At 40.7% G+C, this 17,240-nt stretch overlaps 1 protein-coding gene across 3 annotated transcripts in view; it reads right to left on the bottom strand.

Moving 5' to 3' along the window:
• Positions 1 to 17,240, bottom strand: part of FRMPD1 (FERM and PDZ domain containing 1) — an 88,945-nt gene that overhangs the window by 24,447 nt on the left and 47,258 nt on the right. For all 3 annotated transcript variants that reach the window (XM_078436669.2, XM_078436670.2, XM_078436668.2), the window contains exons 3-5: positions 13,558 to 13,715; positions 12,548 to 12,650; positions 9,644 to 9,689 (exon numbers count right to left, since the gene is read on the bottom strand). In XM_078436669.2, coding sequence (XP_078292795.2) covers positions 9,644 to 9,689; positions 12,548 to 12,650; positions 13,558 to 13,715 — 307 coding nt within the window. The remainder of the gene's footprint in view (positions 1 to 9,643; positions 9,690 to 12,547; positions 12,651 to 13,557; positions 13,716 to 17,240) is intronic.

Genomic DNA, 17,240 nt, shown 5'->3' with positions numbered 1-17,240 from the left:
TGGATCCCAACCCAGACAATGTTCGTATGTGTCTGAGAACAGTTGAAGATTCAGTATGGTGGTGAAATGGTTGTGTATGACAAAGACAAGAAATGGCCTGTGAACAAGAAGACTCAAGTTCTGCTACTCAACAGTTGTAAGACCTAACTCAAACACAAATTATTATGGAAGAAAACCAGTTCTCTGTGTGTAAAATAAGACAAAATAACTCTGTGTGACTTTGGCCAAGTTATCGCTCCTCTTTGGTCTTTAGTCTTCCTATGTACAATGTTAGAGTTGGGTCCAAAAACCTCCAGGGCTCCCTGAAGCTCTGACCCTTGTGATTTATCCTTGGCCCTCTTTGCTCTTCTCATCTTTTGGGTGGTGCCCTCTTTCCCCAGAAGTAGAGTCATCACAGTTTGGTATGAGTATGTAATTAAGCCCCAGGCTAGATTGTATCAGGTTAAACTGTGACACAATGAACAGCAACTTGTATGACCTAGACCAACAGGATGTGATGTTCCTGGATGGAATCCTGCTGTGTTATTCCCAGCCTCGCATGCTGTGTTTCCTTGGTCTGGATAGTCCTTTAGGCCAGGCTCTAGAATGTTTCCATGTGTTACGAGTTTCAAGATGGAGCTCTGGACCACATATTGTGTAGCTGAGGGAAAAGAGAGATAACAGCAACCAGAGAAACTACTGGAGACAATGCTCATAGCCTCAGATATCAACAGACCAATGCCATTAAGTACATGAAGTGAAGAAGTGACCCTGAAGTTTGATATTATAGGTAACTAGAGCCTTGGAATAATAGGGTTCATGACTATGATTCAGTATCTCAAATATATAGTTTTTAAAAAAATTTAGTAAAAGGAGAAGGGGAAATAGCAATGTTCCCAGGGAAGAGGTAAACCTGTGTGGTGATCCCTCAACTCCAGAAATTACTTAACCTTGATTTGCTTTCTTCTTCAAGCAGAATGATTTTCCAATCAGAAGAGACAGAAGAAGGGGAAAAAGAAAGTTACAACCGAAAATTGGTGATAAAACTATCAGACTTCTTTGAATGAGTTCAAGACACCTGTACCAGTGAAGCTAGGGGATGAGAGACTTAGTAACATCCACAAAAAAGAAAACAGAAAAAATATTAGGAGACTAAAGCTGGTTAATTATCAAATTTCCCAGAAAATGAACATGGAAGATTAAGGAAAACACAGATTGATAAAGTTTGTTATTATTTCTTGGCAAAATCCAAGATAAGAGGTGGTCAGAGAGCTTTTTAGTCATTGATCACTAGTAACCAATATGGTGTTACCAAGAATAAGTCAGAGCCAACCAAGTTCATTTTTCTTTTGAAGATGGGATTCCAGATTGATAAGGCAGGGTCCTGTGGATATAGTAGTATTCCTTCATTCTTGCAAAATGTTTGATAAGGTCTCCTATAATCCCCCTGTAAAGAAGGCCAGATGCAGAGCCATTAGGAGGATTCAAAACTAGTTGACGTGTTCTCAAAATTGTCCTGATATTTTAACTAAGCAACTCAGGCTCCCTTTGGCTCAGTCTCCATTAATGATGTTTATCAATGCCTTGGATGAAATCAGAGAAAGTGTACTTACCAAACCTGTGAATGAAACAGAGCTACAAGGTGTCATCAGATCTCAGGCAGCAGAAATTTGGGAGGAAAGATGAAGAAACAGGAAATCTAAAAGAGATGTGTGGGAAACTTGAGGAGCAGGTGCCACTATGGGCCAGAGGCCAAAAAATCACGAAGAACAAACACAAGAGGGTACAAGAAGGGCTTGACAGCCCTGATATCCAGAGCTGAAGGGAACAGAGTAAAGTGATGGGTTAAAGTGACAGGTAAAACCATCACTACCCTAAGATTCAAAGGAATGAGAAATCAGGGGCAAAACGAGGGTCGGGGGGGGGGAGGGGAAGATTCTTTTTGAATCCATGGTGGGGCGGACAACTGTTATCATGTTCCACCTTGGAGACAGCAATCCTGCAAGAGTAAAGTCCAGAGCTGGATCAGAAAAGAAAATCAACTGGCTGGGTAATGGAGGAAGTCAGAGAAGCGTGGGAAGAGGTGGATCCCTGGCAGGAAGTGAGAATGAGTACAGCTGATGACGGCATTCCAGTTCTGTAATTTCTGGATGGTACAACCTCAGCGTGCCAGAACACTGGGCCAAAACAACATGATTTGACAGGAATTGATGTGAAATGTGGCACTGAGGATCAAAAAAATCAATTGCACAGCATGGGATGGGGGCTTGGAAGCTATTCATTTGAAAACCAGCCTTAGTTTTTGGTCAACCATAAGGTTCACCCAAGCCAAGAGTGTGACTGGGCCTACTAAAATCTTAACCCAATCTTGGGCTTCACAAGTGTATTTGGTGCATGTTGGAAATACACTCTCTGTTCCCTGGGTACTCTCACCAGTTGACCGTAGGTGGAGCTGTATTCCTTTCTGGGTGCCATGGTTTGGGAAGACCACCATAAAAATTGGAATCTGTGCAGAAAGCTATCAGAAAAGTGAGAATTCAGAGAAGCATCTTACGATGAAGAGTTGACGGAACAGTGTTTAGCCTGGATAAGAGAAGGCCACAATTCCAAATCTTCACCAATTTATTTCTTACAAGGTAGATGTGCCCTGACTACCACTAGTTGGGGGCAGTCACAGGGAAGAAGGGACTCTCTCACATTCAGAACCACTCAACCATGAAACTAGCTGCCTTGAGAAAGGATACACACTCTGTCGCAAAAAAGGGAGAGAGAGAATTCCAACCAGGCTCCATACCATCAGGACTGAGCCTGACTCAGGGCTCAAACTCAAAAACTGTAAGATCATGACCAGAACCAAAATCAAGAGTCGGACAGTCGACTGACTAAATCACCCAGGCACCCCTCCCCCAAAATTCTGTTTTAGAGAAGCAGTAATTAATATTCCAACTTTGAATTTTATTTATTCTTTTAAAGATTTTTTAAGTAATCTCTACACACAATGTGGGGCTCAAACTCACAATCCAAGATCAAGGGTCGCATGTTCCACCAACTAAGCCAGCCAGGCATGCCCCAACTTTGGATTTTATCATTCCTAATCAATTTCAAGTCATTTGAGAACTCTAAGAATCTGCTATGGCAAAGATGAGCATCCTTGCTGAAGTAAGACACATATGATCATTTGTCTTATGATCATATAACTCCTGGCAAGAGGCCTGAATGGGCTAGATAATACTCGGGCATTTCTCAGGGTATGGGCCAATGTCAGCTTTTCCTGCAGGACCTGTGAAGCACAACATTCACCTCCTCCTCTTCTTGGGAACCTCGTGGGAATCTCAGGAGTGGTACTGTAACACATTAATTTTCCTCTCCCTATACTCCATTTTTAAGAGGATGCAACTATAATCTATTTCCTTCTATTTCTTTTTTAATTTTTTAAACGTTTTATTTATTTTCAAGAAGGGGGGGACAAGGAGGGGCAGAGAAAGAGGGAGACACAATCTGAAGCAGGCTCCACACTCTGAGCTGTCAGCATAGAGCCCAATGTGGGGCTTGAACTCACAAACGTGAAATCAGGACCTGAGCCAAAGTCAGATGCTTAAGGGACTGAGCCACCCAGGCACCCCTCTATTTCCTTCTTATTGACTTAACAAGTGTTATCTTTTGCTTTCATTTCTTGAAAACAGCAGGAAAAAAAAAACATCTAATTAAGTTTAAGATGTTCTCCATTGAGATGCTAATCAGCTAAATAAAAAGAATCTCTTAACACCTGTACAACCATTTATACTGATTAGCTTTCAGTGTACTTTTTTTAATACATTGGTTTCACATTATTTCATAGACAAGTTCTTAGAAGAATCTCCATTTATTTGTTCACAAAAGCACTTGGTCTGTCATATTTATGGCAAACGTCTTAATCCTATATAGGTTGCTTTTTCCCTATTCTATTTCCAAGAAATAACAACAAAAGACAATACTTGTCAAAAATGAGAAAAGACCACAATTTCTTTGGTTTGTGTTGTGAAGTTTTGGGGTCATAGAAATTTAATTTTTTTCACATAATCAAATAGCTGCTTGTTCCATTGTGCTTCCTCCCACTCCCCATAGACTTAGGAATTCTTTCCACAACCTACGACCAGATAGACACCCAACCATATTGTCTACATTTCTGTGTTTTTTTATATTTAATTATTATTACATCAAATGATGTGACATGAGACTATTTTTTTCAAATGCTTAAGGAAACGTCTTAGCTTGATTTCATGAATGATCATCTTTTCTCCCACGGATTTGGGATGCCATATTTACCACATACTAAATTCTTATATCAATACCTATTCTAGGACTTTCTATTGGATTACACTGACATGTTCAACATTTTATCAATATCTTGTTTAATTATTTTAGCTCTATTAGTTTTAAAATCTGGTACATCAAGGCCATCCTCATTACTTTTTTTTAAAGATATTTATTTATTTAGATTCAGGTTAGTTAACATACAGTGTAGTATTAGTTCCAAGAGTAGAACCCAGTGATTCATCACTTACATATAACACCCCGGGCTCATCCCAATAAGTGCCCTCCTTAATACCCATCACTCATTTAGCTCACCCCCCCCCCCCCACACTCATTCGCCTCCAGCAGCCTTCAGTTTCTTCTCTGTAATTTAAGAGTCTTTTATGGTTGCCTCCCTCTCTGTTTTTATCTTATTTTTCCTTCTCTTCCCCTATGTTCATCTTAAATTCCACATGAGTGAAATCATATGATATTTGTCTTTCTCTGATGGACTTATTTTGCTTAGCATAAATACACTCTAGTTCTATCCATGTTGTTGCAAATGGAAATATTTCATTCTTTTTGATTGCTGAGTGGTATTCCATTGTGTGTATGTATGAGTGTGTGTGTGTATACACACACACAGTCACACACACATCTTTTTAATTTTATTTATTTATTTATTTAATGTTTATTCATTTTTGAGAGAGAGAGAGAGAGAGAGAGAGAGAGAGAGAGAGAGACAGAGTGTGAGCAGGGGAGGGGCAGAGAGAGAGGGAAACACAGAATCTGAAACAGGCTCCAAGCTGTCAGCATAGAGCCTGATGCAGGCTCAAACTCATGAACTAGTAAGATCATGACCTGAGCCAAAGTCAGATGCTCAACCAACTGAGCCACCCAGGTGCCCCTTAAGTTAATTTATTTATTTTGAGAGAGAGAGAGAGAGGGAGAAGGAGAGGGAGGATCCAAAGCAGGGTCCATGCTGACAGCGTGGAGCCTGATGCAGGGCTCAAACTCATGAACTGTGAAGTCATGACCTGAGCTGAAATCAAGAGTCGGATGCTTAACCAACTGAGTCATCCAGGTGCCCCCTATACCACATCTTCTTTATCCATTCATTAATCAATGGATATTTGGGTTCTTTCCATAATTTGGCTATTGTTGATACTGCTGCTATGAACACTGGGGTGCATGTGTCCCTTCGAATCAGCATTTTTGTATCCTTTGGAAAAATAGCTAGTAGTGCAAGTGCTGGGTCATAGGGTAGTTTTATTTTTAACTTTTTGAGGAACCTCCACACTGTCTCCAGAGTGGCTACACGAGTTCACATTCCCACCAACAGTACAAAAGGGTTCCCCTTTCTCTGCATCCTCGCCAACATCTATTGTTTCCTGAGTTGTTAATTTTCACCATTCTGACAGGTGTGAGGTAGTATCTCGTTGTGGTTTTGATCTGTATTTCTCTGACGATGGGTGATGTTGAGCATCTTTTCATGTGTCTGTTAGCCATCTGGATGTCTTCTTTGGAAAAGTGTCTTTTCATGTCTTCTGTCCATTTCTTCACTGGATTGTTTTCTGGATGTTGAGTTTAATAAGTTCTTTATAGATTTTGGATACTCTTTATCTGATATGTCATTTGCAAATATATTTTCCCATTCTGTCAGTTGCCTTTTAGTTTTACTAATTGTTTTCTTCGTTGTGCAGAAGGTTTTTATCTTGATGAGATACCAACAGTTCATTTTTGGTTTTGTTTCCCTTGCCTCTGGAGACGTGTCTAGTAAGAAATTGTTACTACTGAGGTCAAAGAGGTTGCTGGCCGTGTTCTCCCCTAGGATTTTGATGGTTTCCTATCTCACATCTAGGTCTTTCATTCATTTTGAATTTATTTTTCTGTATGGTGTAAGAAAGTGGTCAAGTTTCATTCTTCTGCATGTTGCTGTCCAGTTTTCCCAGCACCATTTGTTAAAGAGATTGTCTTTTTTTCCATTGGGTACTCTTTCCTGCTTTGTCAAAAATGTGCCATACATTTATAAGTCCATTTCTGGGTTCTTTATTCTGTTCCATTAATCTATGTGTTTGTTTTTGTCCCTGTACCATATTGTCTTGATGATCACAGCTTTGTAATACAGCTTAAAGTCCAGAATTGTGATGCCTCCTGCTTTGGTTTTCTTTTCCAAGATTGCATTGGCTATTTGGGGTCTTTTCTGGTTCCATACAAATTTTAGGATTGTTTGTTCTAGCTCTGTGAAGAATGCTGGTGTTATTTTGATAGGAATTGCATTGAATGTGTAAATTACTTTGGGTAGTATTGACATTTTAACAATATTTGTTCTTCCAATCCATGAGCATGGAAATGTTTTTCTTTGTGTCTTCTTCAGTTTATTTCATAAACTTTCTATAGTTTTCAGTGTATAGATATTTTACCTCTTTGGATAGGTTTATTCCTAGGTATTTTATGATTTTTAGTGCAATTGTAAATGGAATTGATTCCTTGATTTCTCTTTCTGCTACTTTAGTATGGAAATGCAACCGATTCTGCAACTTTGCTGAATTCATGTATCAGTTCTAGCGGTTTCTGGTAGAATCTTTTGGGTTTTGCATGTAGAGTATCATGTCATCTGTGAAGAGTGAAAGTTTGACTTCTTCTTTGCCAATTTGGATGCCTTTTATTTATTTTTGTTGTCTGATTGCTGAGGTTAGGACTTCCAGTACTATGTTGAAGAACAGTGATAAGAGTTGACATCCTTGTCATGTTCCTGGCCTTAGGGGAAAAGTTCTGTTTTTCCCCATTGAGGATGATATTAACTGTGGGCCTTTCATATATGACTTCTATAATGTTGAGGTATGTTACTTCTATACCTACTTTCTTGAGGGTTTTTATCAAGAAAGGATGCTATATTTTGTCAAATGCTTTTCTTGCATCTATAAAAAGATCTTCTTGATGTGTCTCACTTTGATAAACTGTCAAAATCCAAGTACAAGTCCCACGGGGAGTTTGAATTCACATTAAGAATATACATTAATATGAGATGGGAATGCAAGCTGGTGCAGCCACTCTGGAAAACAGTATGGCGGTTCCTCAAAAAACCAAAAATAGAACTACCCTACGACCCAGAAATTGCACTACTAGGCATTTATCCAAGGGATACAGGTGTGCTGTTTTGAAGGGACACATGCACCCCCATGTTTATAGCAGCACTATCAACAATAGCCAAAGTATGGAAAGAGCCCAAATGTCCATTGATGGATGAATGGATAAAGAAGATGTGGTATATATATACAATGGAGTATTCCTTGGCAACCAAAAAGAATGAAATCTTGCCATTTGCAACTACGTGGATGGAACTAGAGGGTATTATGCTAAGTGAAATTAGTCAGAGAAAGACAAAAATCATATGACTTCACTTATATGAGGACTTTAAGAGACAAAACAGAGGAACATAAGGGAAGGGAAACAAAAATAATATAAAAACAGGGAGGGGGACAAAACAGAAGAGACTCACAAATATAGAGAACAAACTGAGGGTTACTGGAAGGGTTGTGGGAGGGGGGATGGGCTAAATGGGTAAGGGGCATTAAGGAATCTACTCCTGAAATCATTGTTGCACTATACGCTAATTTGGATGTAAATTATTTTAAAAAAATTAAAATTAAAGAAAAAAAAAAAAGACGACACTTGCTGGGATGAGCACTAGGTGTTATACATAGGGGATGAATCACTGGATTCTACTCCTGAAATCATTATTGCACTGTATGCTAACTTGGAAAGAAATTTATAAATAAATACATACATACAATTTATTATATATAAAAGAATATACATTAATATGAGAATAACCAAGGTATTCATAATAGTCTTCCCATCAAAGAACATGGTATGTATCTCTTTTTATGTTAAAAAAAATTTTTTTACACTCTTCAAAATATTCTACTTTTCTTCACATTGGGCCCATCTATGTCTTTTCCTTAAAGTTTTCCTATTTTCTTATTTTTTTCCCTTAACAAACTAGCTCTTGGATTTACGTATCAAATTTACAATTTTTGTTTTCCAAAGCATCATTTAGATTTTTGTTGTTTTCTTTATTCTGCTTTATGTTTGTTTTATTAGTTGTTTCTTCCAACTTCTTTCACTGAATTTTCACTTGGCCAATTTCCTTATTAAATCATAAAATCACCTAAGGCCATAAATTTTACCCTGAGTATAGTTTCAACTGCACATAAATTGTTAAAAGCAGACTTCTAGTTTTAAATTTTCTCCTAACTGGGGTGCCTGGGTGGCTCAGACGGTTGAGCATCCAACTTCGGCTCAGGTCATGATCTCACAGTTCATGGGTGTGAGCCCCGTGTCGGGCTCTGTGCTGACAGCTTGGAGCCTGCAGGCTGCACTGGATTCTGTGTCTCCCTCTCTCTCTCCATCCCTCCCCAGTTCGTGCTCGCTCGCTCTCTCTCTCTCAAAAATAAATAAACAAAAAAATTTTTTTTCTCCTAACTAGTCTAGAATGGTATAGTTTTGCTTTTCTGCTTGACTTGGGAGACTGCATTCATATTTCTGAATGGCTGGATAGTTTTAATTAAGTTGTTGATAGTTATTAATTCCTATTTTATTATATTTGGAAGAGATATATAGTTTGTTATTTGGGTAATTTATTGAGTTTCTTTGATAGCATAGTATGTGGTCAATTAGGTTAGATTATTAAATGCTTATTGAAATTCCCCATGCCCCTATTTATTTTTTTGTCTTTATGTGGCCAAGGCTAAGAGGTATATATTGAAGTCACTCCAGATGAGAGTTTTCTGTCAACTTTTCCTCCTTGGTAGTTCCTCCTCTTATGACTTGATTATATACTTTTTCCTGTCACAGATAAAGAGCTCCTTGGCCTCTGGTGTTTAGGATTGCCACTTCCTCCCAGTCCATTGTCTATGCCACCCCTTGTCTTGTGATGAGCTTCAGAGCTGATGACACACTTTCATATCCAACACCTCACTTGTCCTCATAACAATGCATTAGAGAAACAAGACAATTATTGTCATCACCACTGTTTTACAAAAATGCCAACTGAAACTTAATGACTTGCCCAAAGTTGCAACACACTACACTTATCTTGAAACTTGTCGTTTGGTACACTTATCATCATCCTACTTTGTGTAATCATGGATCTGTCTCCTTAGCTGGACCACAAGTTCTGGAAACCTGGACCATCCATATCTGTTTCCTCCACGACACTGATGCATTGGCTGTCTTCGAGCAACGTTGAGTGCCTGCCTGCCCACTGCCTGGCCACTGTCCCTTCTGCCATTGCCTTCCCTATTCATTCTCTGAAGGATATCCCACTGTGGGTTGGGATCTTGGGGATGAAAAGAATAAAACTAACGTGATGTAGCAAGAGATTTACCGATGTGCAGCGAACAACTGTGATTGAAAGAGAGTCTTCAGCTTCCCTGAAAAAAAAAATAAAGAAAGATAAAACATTTCCTCATTCTGGGTGCTGTGTGTGTGTGTGTGTATGTGTGTGTGCATGTGTGTGTGTACACGCGCTCACACCAAGGTCAAAAAGATTGGCAGAATTATAAACCAGCCTCTTTTGCCTCAGCATCTTTGGCTCAGCAACCCTGAGAAAGACGTTGAGAAAAGCAATGTTCTGCAAACGAACTGAAGCTGTCCCAGAATACCCCTCCCACCTTGAGGGAATCTTCAAATTTCCACCTCTGCCATCTAGTCTATACCTACAGCCACTTAATTAAGTCACTTAGGTTTAATTTAGTCTATATGATGGGGAACTCATATAGTTGGTATGACCATTAGCTAGGTTTATGTCAAAAAAAAAACTTTTAAGAGAAAACATAGCAATAACACACATAACTCAGGTTGTTTTTTCAAACAACTTAGGCTAAACATTTCACTAAGATTGAATGCATGAATGAATGTGTATTTCACATAAATCAGATAAAAGCCAATCAGTTTGTGGTGCTTGGGCACACAAGGTCAGTGTAATGAGCCGAATCACATATCAAGATACTATACATTTCTGTCTTGTTATTATGTCTTAGATTCCAAAAATGATAAAAGTCAACCAGACAACGGCCTAACTTCCATCTTGTATTAGAGGAGAGAACTGGAAATCAATCCATATTTTCCTTTTTCTTTGCCACTGCTACATAGAGAAGCCATTTGCAAAATAATTTCATTTGACTTCTTGCAATATGAGCATTTAGGCCAATTGCTGCTGGTGTGTTCCTTCCTCAAATGGGTAAAATCAACCTGCAGCTGTGTCTGGGGATTGCCTCATTTCCATTTTCCATAAGAGCAGGCCTTTCCCGAGATAATCTACAATGATCCAAGGTCCAAGTGCTCTCAAAAGGACATTCAGGCCTCACAGATATTTGGAGGGATTAGAGAGGTTTTGTTGTGCCAGTGTTTTGCTTGGATTTTTCCCTTTATAAGTGGCAATGACACTGGGAACTAAGATAAAAAAAAAAAAAAAAGCAGTCCTGGGATCCCCCCATGCAGTGTATGGCAGAGAGCACAGATGGCTCAAGTAACCTTCCTGCTGAGAGGTCTTCGAGGGCTCACCCTTCCAGGAAAAGAGGAACACCTGAACTTGCTGTGTCAGCGTTGGAGACCCTCCACCATGTGGGCCTTGCTTCCCAAAAGCTTCCTTTAGGCATCTGGTGTCTTAGGCAAACTGACCTGTTCAGCATCCCCGCCCCCACTCCTCACCCAGCGGTTTCTGCTTATCACTCCTTTGCCTGGATTGACCTCCACCTCCATCCACCTTTCGAGGCCAAATTCTACCCAGCATTAAAGGTACAGCTGAATTACTTCTGGACTCCTCTGTTTTCTCAGACCGCCACTTCCCCCCCAGTTGGAGGAATCTGTAGCTTTTACAACCCCTTTCCTGTGCTCCTCTTGACCCACTGTCTGCCCTCAACCTCACAGGGGTGAGCGTGAGGCACTTCCGCACTACCAGCCTGCAGGTGTCTGGGGAGCAGACCCTTTGCCCCACCAGGCTCTTTGCCCAGAGAAAGTGCTCAGTAAACAGACTGCATTCAATGTTACCTAACCACCCAAATGCCAGTCTACCACTTTTGTTTGACAATAATTTGGCTTGTTAGTCACAGTCTGATCTAGCCTGGCAGAAATATTAGTATCGCTGAAAATCTAAACTTAATTTGCTGGCATTGATCATCTTTGAGAAAATCACCCAATAACTGGGAAAGCACACTTCATGATTTCCATAACCATATGTCATATTCTGGAATGAAATCATCAAATCCTTTCCTGAGGCTGCCCCACCCACTCAATTTATTTTCTGGTCATCCTGAAGCAATATTGGCCTTGGTTGAAAGGCTTCTATTTTCTACAACTTTGATGGATTCTCTATAAATCTTAAGCTGTGTATGCCTGTCTCTCCACAGTGAGACTGTGTGCTTCCTGTATTTTCATTTTCTCTTACTCTGATTTTCTGACTATTACCTATTATTCAGTGTGTGCTGTACATGATATTCCTTGGGAAATGAAAACCACCCCACTCACAAAAGAGGCATTACCTAACTATCTTCAAGTTGGCTTTCATGGAACTCTATTTCTCATTTCTAGTATTTATATTAAAGTCATCAAAACAGTGTCGAAAAATTTGAAAGACAAAGCCCGTAGGTGCCTATGAAATGTCCGTGAGCCCTCTCCTCTTCTGTCACTTACGTTCCTCTGTCTTAAAACCGGGGTCAGCAATTGGTGCTAACTATCTTCGCTCGTTCAACTGAGCAGTCACCGTGCACCTGCTCTGAGAGAGATCACGGTCCAGGCAGGAAGTGATGCAGGTCACAACGCCACCAGGGAGAAGGCGGCAGCTGCCAGGTCAGTGAGACTACATATATGCCAACCAGGCTGTGTGTCCAAGGGCATGTAAGAATATTTATCAAAAGGATTAAAGCAGAACTGACAGGTTTAGCGTCAATTTGGTTCGATTTTTGGCATATGTCACAGCAACCCTAGAAATCCTTACTGGGTAGCGTCCACGTGTTATTCATAACTACCTTCCCTGCAGTGGCTGGCACAGTGTCTAGCATAGCAGGGGGGTCATAAATACAGCACCCTGTGTCCCTCTGTCACTTCTCTAGGCAGATGAAGAGGAGCACGGTATAACCGAATTCTAAAATGAGGCAGCTACTGCCACTTTAAAGGAGCCTGGTCCCTATTAAAACCACGAGGAGATCAATTATGTCATTCCTATCCTGTCACCCATCTTTGCTCTGTGATCATCTGTGTAACTCTGGGGATAATGGAGGCAATTTAGTACCTCAGTATATCGGCTGCTCGTTCACAGGAAAGACTTTCGGCAGGCTCGTTGTTCATTTGGAGGATCTGATCACCAGGGAAAAGCTTGCCGTGAGCAGAACCTCCTGTTGGACAGAGAAGAAGTAATTGGTGTTCATGCCAGGAGGGCCCAGACCCCAGGTGTCACAGCAGCACAACTGAATGGCAGGCTGATCCAGTCCCCAGGGCACCAGCTCATTCCCCGAGCCTCCAAACCCCTCAGCCAGCTTTGGGCTCGCATGAGTCTGTTTCCCTATTTACAAAATGTAGATAATATACCTAACACCCATCACCTTCAAGGGATATTAGGAGACTGTCCTGGGAAAAAAACTAGCAGAAACCCCCTGAATCAACAGGGCTGGCAAGTGAATCTATTACATTCACCTCTAAAAAACTCTGTGATGTGTGTGTGTGTGTGTGTGTGTGTGTGCACTCGCGCACATATGCGTGTATACGTAAACCAAAATTAGATTTTAACTAGACCCAGATCTCACATCAATACATAGCTGATGTATGAAAACAAACACTAGACATTTTCAGCCTGTTCTTCTTCACCCTGATACAGCCTATATTTTACAAAGACTCAGGTGAAAACAAATCAATAATTTCTATTACTCTCTGGCCAGAAACTCTCCCCAGCTTGGAGCATGCAGGGTTTCAGAGAGAAGAGCCAGCGGATCCAAATACTGTCACTGCCCTGAGACTGGCCAGGGAGCCACGGGTGGGCAAAACCCTGGCTGAGGCCAGCAGGAGCCTGGGGTTCAGATCAGCAAGTGCACTTGCGGCTTCCTCCCTCCCCACACCAAAGGAAGGTACAAGGCTCTAGACAGAATTAGGTCAGAATTAGATGTGCCCTTTCTAACTTCCTGGGGTAGCATTTTCGAAATTACATTCTAGGACAGAGAGATGGGACAAGATCCAGGACTACTTCTCCGCCCCCCACCCCCACCCCCAGAAGTCAAACTCCTTTCTTGTTTCCCAGTCAGCCCCTACCTGCTGTGACAGCCACGACTGTGAGGGGTAGGCTCTCGGAAATGTGGAATCCATAGTCCTGGAGGAGGGCGTCTTTGTCTATTTTTACTGTGTGTTTCATAGGGGTGAGGGTCTGGATTGAGATCCCGGGAGGCCCATCGGCTACAGCAACTTTAGCCCTGGAAGAGAAAGAGTTTTACAATTTAAAAAAAAAAAAAAAAAAAAGAGGGGGTGGATTCTAGGTGGTGGTCACAAACTGGGACAGCCCTAGGCATCCTGGAAGAGGAAGATGCAAAGCTGAGCACACCCCAACTCTCCTCGTGACAGAGATCAGGCACAAACACCAGGGGATAAAAACACCCAGTGGAACAGCAGCAGCCTCTGAAAGAGAAGTCATGACATGGTATGGGCACTCAGAGAAGGGGAGAGCAGTTTTAACTTTGCGGAGGAGGGGATCAGGAAAGCATTCGCTACCCACAAGAGGGGGCATTGGAGCTGCACCTTGAGAGATGCTGAGGGTCTATGTACGCAACCCAGATCCCAGCACACAGAAGATGTTCAATGGCCGCTGCTGCGTGGGTGGATGCCTGGATGCATGGACAGGCATTCCAGGAAGGAGGCAGTGCTTCAGCAGAGGTACAGAAGAGGAAAAACAGCGACCGTGAACAAGATCGAGGAGCCGTTCAGTCTGGATGTCTGATGCTGACTAACTGCATGGATGGATTGTTTCTTTGGTGATTTTGTTTCCTTTGTCGCTTTAAGATGAATTTCACTTCCCTTTCAAATTTGTAAACTGTGAGGATCCCAGTAGGAAATGCCAGCTGGTCTTCAGACTCCCTCTACAGTAATCTTTAAAAACATGTATGTTTTCTATATGTCTAAAAGCAGGTGAGTTGAAAGCTGTGCTTTGTCTCTCTCAAAACCACAAACCAAGTCACAAGCTATTTCTCCTATGTCTGGGGCAAATGATTTTTTCCCCTTTGAGAGTCAGTGGTCCGTTCTGAGGAAGGTCAAATGGTGACGGGATGAGGTGCTTATTATTATTAATAAACAACAGAAATGTGGAGGAGTAACAGTCCCCCCAGGGCTCTGCAGCTAAGCCCTATCATTTATTCTCCTCCATTTACCAAACACTGTCAGAAACTCTGTCTAATGCAACAGGACGTCGTTTATCTGAAAATCACCTGTCATTTATAATGATCTCAAACTTCAACAAGGATCAGGAAATATAACAAAATGGCTTCAGGGTACCAAAATGCATGTGACAACCCCAAGTACAAAGCCTCATGCACATTATCCACCAAGGAGCTCCTCAGACCCCAGCTTTGAGCTGATTCAGGCTGTCTGAACAGATGATGACCTGACCCCCCACAGCTTAGAAGCAAAGAGGGGATTTCTTCTAGGCAAGCACATGGGTAACACTGAGAAGTGCCAGCAGACAGACCTAACGACAGGGAAGAAACAGAAAACTGGAAATGTATAGTGAATAAATGTATAGTGAATAAAGCCCATAGTTATTCCCGATTAAAAAAAAAAAAAACAAAACCCTTTAAAGCTATGAAAGGGCCTTTCCAAATAATAATATACTATACTGAGAGCCAAAAATCAACATTTACGTGCTTTTAAAAAAGCAACAGGAAGGATACCCTAGACACTACTCCCATTAAATGCTGCGGGGGAAAATTGTGTGTGATCATTATCAGAGAAGGAAAAACAGTTAGAAGCATAATAAGCACAGGAAATGGAAGGCACCACTTGTTTTTAAACAGATGATGATACCTACAAAATGATCAACAAAGAGAACTGCTGGTGCTAAAAAAGTAAGGTGAGTGGAGTTGCAGGATAAAAAACACAGCCTCAAAAAGCACTCAATAACTCATTAAAACAGATTAGCTGGATGTATATTAGGTGTTAGGCATTCTTTTTTTTTAAAAGATTTTATTTCTAAGTAATTTCTATGACCCAACGTGGGGCTCAAGCCCACAACCCCAAGATCAAGAGTTGCACGCTCCACCAGTTGAGCCAGCCAGGTGCCCCTAGGTGCTAGGTATTCTTAATTAGCTGACGTATTGAAGGAAGACACAAGGATTGGTTTAAAATTATTCTGGATTCCTGGTTGGGAAGACTAAATATTAAAAAATAAAAATACTGGGGCTCCTGTAAGGCTCTATCAGTTAAGCGTCTGACTTCAGCTCAGGATCTCATAGTTTGTGGGTTTGAGCTCCGTGTAGGGCAGGCTCTGTGCTGACAGCTCAGAGCCTGGAGCCTGCTTCGGGTTCTGTGTCTCCCTCTCTCTCTGCCCCTCCCCTACTCATGCTCTGTCTCTCTCTCAAAAATAAACATTAAAAAAATTTTAACAAAAAATAAAAATATTAAGTTCTAAACAAAAATATAGATTTAATATATCAGTCAAAAATTCTTCCAGAATTAAAAAAAAAATACTTGGTAAATTGGTGATGGTACAAGTAGCAGTAACAGCAATGGTGATAATCATTAATAATATTTACTAAGCAAGTACCCGGGAGTGACCCAACATTTTAATAGCTCACTCACCTAACCTTCCCAACAAACCTGTGTGGTGGGTGTAATTATCATCCCTATTTTATGGATAAGGAGACTGAATCTTCCTTTGAGAGACTTTTACTTAAAATCACACAACTGGGAAGGGGGTTCCAAATCGGGGCCCCCTTCTTCAAAGGCTCTGTAGTATAGCTCCCAGTACAGTGCTGGCCAAGTGGGATATAATGCAAGTCACATATGTAAAACGTAAGGTTTCTAACAGCCTCATGAGAAATGGTGGAAAAAAACAGGTAAAACGAAGTTTGACATATTTTTTATTTAACCCAATATATCCGAAATACTATCACTTCCAACATGTAACCAACAACAATAAAATCGATGAGATATTTTACATTCTTTTTCAGATTAAGCCTTCGAAATCCAGTGTGTATTTCATATTTAGAGAGCATATCAGTCCAAACATACTTAAAATTTTCCAATAACTGAATTGTCAGTCTTTATATTTAAATCAAATGCAATATTCAGGCCCTCAGTCACACATAAATACAAATAAATTTTATTTTTTTATTTTTTTTTTATTATTTTTTTTTAACGTTTATTTATTTTTGAGACAGAGAGAGACAGAGCATGAACGGGGGAGGGGCAGAGAGAGAGGGAGACACAGAATCGGAAACAGGCTCCAGGCTCTGAGCCATCTGCCCAGAGCCTGACGCGAGGCTCGAACTCACGGACCGCGAGATCGTGACCTGAGCCGAAGTCGGACGCTTAACCGACTGAGCCATCCAGGCACCCCACAAATAAATTTTAAAAATTGGATAACAAAATAGGAAAACACAAGGAAAACTTTAAGCCATAAAAGCTTGTAATTTCTCCCTCATATAAACAAAAATTGACTCACACTGGATCATAAGACCTAAATATAAGAGCTAAAACTGTGTCACTCTTAGGAGAAAATATAGGAGTAAATCTTTGTGACCTGGATAGGATACCAAAAGCATAAGGGACAATGAATATGCAGATAAACTGAACTTCATCAAAATTAAAAACTTTTGTGTTTCAAAGGGCCCAATTAAGAAAGTGAAAAAACCCACACTGTGGGAGAAAAGATTTGCAAATCATATATTTGATAAGAACCTTGCAGCTAGAATAAAGAATTCTTATAAACGCAAACAAAAAAGAAAAAT

The sequence above is a fragment of the Panthera onca genome, chromosome D4 (assembly GCF_046562875.1).
Source record: "Panthera onca isolate mPanOnc1 chromosome D4, mPanOnc1 haplotype 2, whole genome shotgun sequence".
Lineage (NCBI taxonomy): Eukaryota > Metazoa > Chordata > Mammalia > Carnivora > Felidae > Panthera > Panthera onca.
This window is presented reverse-complemented; position numbering and strand designations above follow the sequence as displayed.